Source organism: Daktulosphaira vitifoliae, unplaced genomic scaffold (genome assembly GCF_025091365.1).
Source record: "Daktulosphaira vitifoliae isolate Bord-2020 unplaced genomic scaffold, ASM2509136v1 Scaffold_1, whole genome shotgun sequence".
Taxonomy (NCBI): Eukaryota; Metazoa; Arthropoda; class Insecta; order Hemiptera; family Phylloxeridae; genus Daktulosphaira; species Daktulosphaira vitifoliae.
In genome coordinates this window covers 31,654,713-31,663,315 of record NW_026099572.1, presented here as the reverse complement: position 1 = coordinate 31,663,315, position 8,603 = coordinate 31,654,713, and the positions used below count along the sequence as shown (strand labels likewise).

General features: G+C 25.1%; 1 protein-coding gene across 1 annotated transcript in view; it reads left to right on the top strand.

Annotated features, from left to right (window-relative positions):
- LOC126910322 (muscle-specific protein 300 kDa-like) overlaps positions 1–8,603 on the top strand; it is a 40,083-nt gene that overhangs the window by 18,116 nt on the left and 13,364 nt on the right. Inside the window, exons 19-22 of the mRNA XM_050692811.1 lie at positions 2,889–3,050; positions 3,146–3,310; positions 3,371–3,530; positions 4,160–4,448. Of these exons, the coding sequence (XP_050548768.1) occupies positions 2,889–3,050; positions 3,146–3,310; positions 3,371–3,530; positions 4,160–4,448 (776 nt within the window). The remainder of the gene's footprint in view (positions 1–2,888; positions 3,051–3,145; positions 3,311–3,370; positions 3,531–4,159; positions 4,449–8,603) is intronic.

Below are 8,603 nucleotides of genomic sequence, written 5' to 3'. Positions count from 1 at the left end.
AAAAAAAAATTATGTTGATTTGTTGATTTTTGAAAAAGTTATGGAAGTTTTAAGAAAAAAAAGTGAAAAAAATGACAAAATTTGTCGATTTTTAAATTTGTAATTTTTTTGGATATTTCCCCCATTTGCGGGGAACGAGGGAAAATTTTTAAATTTTTAAGGGTAATGTCTTCAACTAGATACGATTTGTGATCTTTTGACGTATTGTTAAAAGAAATCGGTCCAGTGAGAGCTGAGAAAAAGTAGTGACAGACACAAAAAAAAATAATAAAATAAAAAAAAAAATAAACACATCATGGTAAAAAAAATACCTTCTCAGCTTCGCATCGAAGCTAAAAAAAAAAACACATCATAGTAAAAGCAATATCTTCTCAGCTTCGCATCGAAGCTAAAATTAACGAATTACAATGTAAAATTATTTAGTTCTGTAGTTGAATACTTTTATCATATCAAATCTAATTCGACAATAAATACTTTAAGAATATTAGAAATTAATGTATTTAATTGTTTGTATGGAAAAAGCTGGTTAAGCTACTTTATATTTGAATAAGGACTATTTTTTCGATTTTTAAGAGTAATAAATTAAACTAAATACGAATTGTAATCATTTGACGTATCGTTGAAAAAAGTAGGTCTAGTGAGGGTTGGCAATATAAATCGTAGCCACAAAAAAAAACACATAGTAAAATAATATTAACATGAATATAAATTTCTTCTCGCGAGGGGAGACTATAGTGATAGGATCCTTTATATTTATTGAAGTTATTGGATCTAAATGAGATAAATATCAAATGATTTGAAAATTTTATTCTAACTCAAAAAAAATGCAAAATATTAGTTGCCACAGACGAATTTGAACCTCATACTCTAAGCGTAAAAGACATAAGGGTTACCGATTCGGCGACTGTTCGTTACTTTCGACATATAATAAAATAGGCTATTTAAGCTAACTCAAATTTAAAAATTACTTTTTCGACTAAAAAAGTAAAAAAACTTTAATAAGTTTAATTTCTTATGTCATATGAACTTTATTTTATGTCAATTAAATTATATAATATTCATGAAAGTCAGTGTATTCCCCTAATAAGATATTTTTAAATAAAATTTTCGATTTTCAAAATTTAAGTTGAAAAAGTTTGTTTTTGTAAAAAAGTTGCTATTTTAAATCCCCCCTGTGAGCAAAAAAAGTGTTAGATTTTCAAAAAAAATGATATCAAATGAATGGAAATTACCTAAGGTTTCAGTATAAAAAAATATTATTTTGATTTGTTAATATTTGAAAAAGTTATGGCAGTTCTAAGTACAAAAAACATCCCGATAAAAAGTGATTTTAATCGCAATCATTACATTTTAGCTTCGATGCGAAGCTGAGAAGGTATTGGTTTTACTATGATGTGTTTTTTTTTTTTTTTTTTTCTGTTACCACTTTTCCTCAGCTCTCACCGTACCGATTTCTTTAAATGATACATCAAAAGATCACAAATCGTATCTAGTCGAAGACATTACCCTTCAAAATTGAAAAAAATTCCCTCGTTCTCTATAAATGGGGGAAACCTCCAAAAAAATTACAAATTTAAAAATCGCTAATTTTCGAAATTTTTTCAATTTTTTTTACTAAAAACTGCCGTAACTTTTTCAAAAATGAACATATCAATATAATTTTTATTATAGATGCTTGATGTATTTACCTATCATTTGGTATATTTTTTTTTGTAAATCTGACACTTAACCTGCCCACAAGGGGGGGGATTTAAAATGACAACTTTTTCACAACAAATTGACTTTTTCAACATAACTTTTGAAAATGTTCCGGAAGGTCTGACACTTTTATATATATCTTAAATTAAAGCTAATGTAATATACTTTAATTTGAAAAAAAAAAATTTGACCTCTGGACTTGTCTTCACGGCGAAAATGGCTACCGAATGCTATTTTCGTGTGAAAATTCTCGATTTTATTATTTATATTATATTTAACTTTATAATGCTATAACTTATTGAAAAGTTTATGGATCCACACAATTTTTTTATGAGAAATAATATTTTTTAATAAACCCTTTTTCATTTGACATACTTTATCTTTATCGAGATATTAATAAGGAACCAGCAGATCAAGTAGCTTTTGGAATAAAACACCAATTTTTTTAAAATTAAACACTATCTAAAGATTTGCATCGAAGCGTTTTTTTTTTGATAGTGATTTTAATCACTGTCAGATATCATTATACTTGATCCAACTATGCCACGTTACCACTGTGCCGCGACCCCCCTGTGCTGGGTTTTTTTGTTTTATTTCGGAGGCAATTTACTCATAGACAATAAGGTGTCGGGACAAATTTTTTTTTTTTTTTATAGTACATGTTATAACCTTTGATTTGATATATGATTGAAGGACGCAGTATTTCCGGAACATTTTCAAAAATTAAGTTTATAAAGTTAGTTTTTGTAAAAAAAAAAAAAAACACATCATGGTAAAATTAATACCTTTTCAGCTTCGCATCGAAGCTAAAATAATATTTGATTGACCATAATATTTACCCTATCTGTTACTTTATATGCTAGTATATCTAATCATCTAATATAATATATCTAATAAAAAAATGGCTTCAAAGTAAAATAATTTAATGAAATAGATCCTATAATTGATTAATTGTTTCATTTTTAACGATGACATAATATTTTTAAAAATGAACTAATAATTATTATTAAATATTAACTATATCATTATCGTTATCATAATACTCGTTGTTCAAAATAAAATCAATTGTTAAAAAAAAAGTTAATTTAGAATAAATCAAAAGTTTTAAGAGTTTTTAGCTAGTTATGTTTTTCTCTGTATTTTGAAGAATACTTGTTATTAAATTTTAAATGTATTGTCATTTTTTACAGAATCACATGATTATAAATCAAGAAATAATGTTACATAAACCATTAGTTCAAGCTGTATGTGCTAAAGCACACGAACTTGTTGATCAAACCAAGGATGATACTTTGAACATTTATATAGAATCAATTGAGAATTTATATGAAAAAATAGTTATAAAATCCAAAGTAAATAATAAAAAAAAAAAATTTAATTATAATTGTTTTTTTTTTTAAGAAGCTTTTATTAATAATAATAATTGTTAATACAATATTTTATTCAGGAGTTAATGGAAGTTTTAGAAAATTCAGTATCATTTCATTCTAGTTTTAATCAATCTTGTCAAAAACTTGATACTAAACTTAAAAAAGAACAAGAAAAAATTGTAGATCTAAACTGCTATTTTGGTGAAAAGAATAATATATTAAAAAGAATTGAAGCTTTAAAAGTACTTTATTTCTAGTAATATCATTGATTGGTAAAAATAAATATAATTATTTTATTTTAGGCTTTAAGACTCGTAAATGAAACTGATAATATTCCATTTGATGAACTAAATAGTTTATTTTCTCAATGTAGTCAAACAACAACGAAAAATGGCATTGAATTGATGGCTAATGAAATATCAAAATTAGAAAATGATAACAAACAAATTTTATCTTTAATAGGTGAATTAATTTTTTTTTTTTTGAAAAATTTTTGTGAAATGATAATTAAATTAACAAATATAAATACTATAAATATATTAACAAATAAAAAATATCCCACAAAATACATTGAGAACCCGGAATAGTTGAAATCAGTGTAATTTTATATATAATAATAATTGAAATAACTACAAAAAAAACTTTACTAAGAATGTAGGTTTTGATTGAAGTTCATTTTATTAATAAACCGTTTTTAAAGAGTCTCCTATATATCTGTACTATAGTTATTTTTTTGTTAAAATAAATATTTTCTTCAAATTTTATTGATTGACCATTTTTATTAACTATTATACGATTTTTTATTGGAATGTCAAATTATGTATGGAATAAAAATTACTGAACTGTTTTCAATTTTTTTTCGACGAAAAATGATGGCATGAGATTAACATTTAAAGTTTTAAAAGACAATTTTAATTCTGAGTAAAAACTGAGTATTTTTTATTGTCAGACAAAAATATAATAATAAATCGTAGTAAAACACATTTTCAGCTATGTAGTATAAATAAAATTGTATTTTGTTAAATTTATAAAAGTTGCTTTTAATAACAATTTTCATTTTTGGCAAATTCATTTTTATTTTTGTTAAATAGATGAAACTATTGAAAAACTTGAGAATATTATAATACAATGGACATCCTTTGAATCGAATTTTGAAGAATTTACAAGCTGGTCTAAAACAATAGAAACTTTACTAAAAGATCAACAACTCCAACCAACATTTGAAAAAAAATTCAATCAACTTAACTTATTAATTAAAAAACGGGAAGAAATATTAAACTTTGAATCAAAAATAGAAAAGACTATAGATAACATAAATAATTTATTTCATATCAGTGGGGTAGAACGTTTAAAAATAATTGTACAACAAATTAGCAATAAGTAAGTACTGTATATTTTTTTCTTTACCATTTATAAATAATATAACGGACGGTGTGGCTGAGTTTATAATACTGATGCATATACAGAGTGAATTTTTTATCATAACCCACTCAATTATTTACATAATAATAATAATTTAAACACTTTTACCTTGGATGCGAATTTGAGAAGGTATTAATTTTACTATTATGTGTTTTTTTATTTTTTGTGTCTGTTATCATTTAATCTCAGGTCTCACTGGACCGATTTTTATGAACAATACGTCAAAAGATCACAAATCGTATCTAGTCGAAGACATTACCCTTAAAAATTTAAAAAAATTCCCTTGTTCCCCGTGTAAATGGGGGAAATATCCAAAAAAATTACAAATTTAAAAATCGCTAATTTTCGACTTTTTTTAAATTTTTTTTTCTTAAAATTGCCATAACTTTTTTAAAAATTAACAAATCAATATAATTTTTTTTATAGATACCTTAGATATTTCACTATCATTGGATATATTTTTGTGAACATTTGACCCTTTACCTGCCTATAGAAAAAGTTTCATACAAAATTAACTTTTTCAGCTTAACTTTTGAAAATGTTCAGGAAATACTGACACTTTTATATATATATCATAAATTAAAGTATAATATACTTTAATTTGAAAAAAAAAATTTGATCTCTGGATTTGACTTCATGATAAAAATGACTACCGTATTCAAAAATATGCTATTTTTGTGTTAAAATTCTGGGTTTTGTATTTTATTTTATTTTAAAATACCTGACAAGGGGACTACACTGATTTTCATAAATATTATATAAATCAAATTAATATAGCATAGAAAGTTAAACTTATTTAAATTTTTTTGCTTTTTTAAGTCCAGGAAAATAATTTTGAAACTATTTTTATTGAAATTGCTATTTTTTACAGACGGTGAAAGCGACGTATAGTAGCCGAGTCGGTTACACATGTGTTTTACACGCTTGGGGTACAAGTTTCCAACCTGCGTATGGCAAAGGATTTTTTGCATTTTTTTTCTTAATTCTTTTTAAGTTAGAATAAATTTTTAACTCCTTTAATTTTTATCTCATTGAGATACAATAATTTCAATAAAGATCAAGGATCCCATCACTGTAGTCGCCTCTCGTGAGAAGAAATTTCTTATTCATATTAAAATTATTTTACTATATTTTAGATTTTAGCTTCGTTGCAAGCTGAGAAGGTATTTTTTTGTGACAATTATTTATTTTCTCTGCTCTCACTTGACCTACTTTTTTCAACAATACGTCAAATGATTACAATTCGTGTCTAAAATTTCGCGACTGTATTTTAATCTTAAAAATACCATTTTTTAATTCTCATTAAATTTTAAATTTTCTATTTAATGATATCAATTTCAAACTTACAATTGAGCTAAAAGTTATGGCAACATATTCAATTTTTTTTATTATAACCTTTAACAAAACTTTATCCAAAATTTTTCATAAACTTTAAAGGACCAAAAAAATAGGTAAAAAATGAAAATTTGGACTGATTATTTTTAATTTATTATAAATGAAAATCAGTAATAATTTGAAACACAATTTTTTTTTCTTTAAATTATTATTTTATGTGTAATTAGTAATAATATCAAAAATTAGAAGTGATAATAAAGTCTAATTGCAAATTTGAAAGCAGCATGAAAAGTTGATTTAGAAAAGTATATTTTTGCTTCTGATGAAATTTTAAGATATATATTATAATTAATTAAACAACCCAGCACAGGAGGATCGCGGTACAGTTGTGACGTGGTATAGTTGGATCAAGTATAATGATATCTGACAGTGATTAAAATCACTATCAAAAAAAAAACGCTTCATGCAAATCTTTAGATAGTGTTTAATTTTAAAAAAATTGGTGTTTTATTCCAAAAGCTACTTGATCTGCTGGTTCCTTATTAATATCTCGATAAAGATAAAGTATGTCAAATGAAAAAGGGTTTATTAAAAAATATTATTTCTCATAAAAAAATTGTGTGGATCCATAAACTTTTCAATAAGTTATAGCATTATAAAGTTAAATATAATATGAATAATAAAATCGAGAATTTTCACACGAAAATAGCATTCGGTAGCCATTTTCGCCGTGAAGACAAGTCCAGAGGTCAAATTTTTTTTTTTAAAATTAAAGTATATTACATTAGCTTTAATTTAAGATATATATAAAAGTGTCAGACCTTCCGGAACATTTTCAAAAGTTAAGTTGAAAAAGTTAATTTTTTGTGAAAAAGTTGTCATTTTAAATCCCCCCCTGTGGGCAGGTTAAGTGTCAGATTTACAAAAAAAATATACCAAATGATAGGTAAAGACATCAAGCATCTATATAAAAAAAAATTATATTGATATGTTCATTTTTGAAAAAGTTACGGCAGTTTTTAGTAAAAAAAATTGAAAAAATTTCGAAAATTAGCGATTTTTAAATTTGTAATTTTTTTGGAGGTTTCCCCCATTTATAGAGAACGAGGGAATTTTTTTCAATTTTGAAGGGTAATGTCTTCGACTAGATACGATTTGTGATCTTTTGACGTATCTTTGAAAGAAATCCGTTCGGTGAGAGCTGAGAAAAAGTGGTAACAGACACAAAAAAAAAAAAACACATCATAGTAAAACCAATACCTTCTCAGCTTCGCATCGAAGCTAAAATTGATAACTTATGGCTCATTATTTAAAATTACAATTATATTCAAAACTAAAAAACCCAGCACAGTGGGGATGTGACATAGTTGAGCCAAGTATAATGATATCTGACAGTGATTAAAATCACTATCATAAAAAACAAATCTGTAGTGTTTAATTTTGAAAAATTGTTGGGTTATTCCAAAAGCTACATGATCTCTTATTTTCTTATTTTTATTCTGATTACAAGTTTTATGATCTATAAGTGTAATATATGAATAAACACACACATCTATATATATATAATATATAGATTCAATTCGAAAATGTTGCCGTCTCAAAACAAAAAAAATTACACTGAACGTTTAGCGGTATTAGTATCGGGTGATCGCAAAACTAAACTTTTGGGACTACCTAAACTTTTAAATTCTACAGGCCAATCGCAAGCTGATGCCGTTATTAAGCTTTTGGTTAATTGGAATTTAATTAATCAAACAAATATAATGTTTTTTCACAATACCGCCTCCAACACTGGAAAACTAAATGGTGCATGTATTTTAATCGAAAAAAAATTAGGCAATCAATTTTATATTAAAATTACGAGCTATTCGAATTGAATCTTTACTTATGGAATTATCTTTAATATTTTTATCACACGAAGTTAAAGCAGACGCCAAAATATACGTGGCTTTTCGGCTAGATACGTTTGTTCTGTCTATCGTTGAAGTTAATTGTGTGTTCAAGATAGTGTTTCTCATTTTACTAGTTTTTAAACGATCAACCAAACACTTGGGCTCAAAATTCGAACTACAATCAGGCTAAAAATAAAGTTGAATCATTATTTGTAATAAATTAGCCTGCAGAACGCAGAGTCGCCTTAATGACGAGTTTTAATAACTCAAACAAACGACGAAGAGCAAAGGCAATTTTTATTACAAGTTGTGGAAAGACACCGCAATGAGTACGCCGATTGTAAAAAATCAACATCGATGATAAAAAATAATTTTGATTTTTATAATTATAAATATATATGTATGTATATATAGCTAATGCCAAATTTTAAAATAAAAAAATGTAAAAAGGAAACAGTAAAATTTAACGATATTTTCATTTAATTTATGTACATCGTATATTTTAGCGTACGTTCTAATCTAAAAAAAGGTAGTAGTTTTAAACATTAGTGGAAAAAATTTTTTCCTCTTAAAATACACACAAATATAAATCAAATTAAAAAAATCATTTTTTTGGTTTACTTAAATGTTCGTAGAACTTAACCATATTTTTGAGCTTTTTATAGACTTAACGCAATCAATTTTGGACTTACAATTTTTTTTTCTAATTATTATTATTCGGCATTAAAAAACGAACAATTTAGATACTAAGTAAGAAATTTGAACAAAAATTGAATAAATAATGACATTTTATGTTTTTTTGAGTATTTTTGGTCAATTTTCTTAAAACGCGTTGAGCGACCTGTAAAAATTTTTTTTTTAATCTCAAATTTTCATAAAATGTTTA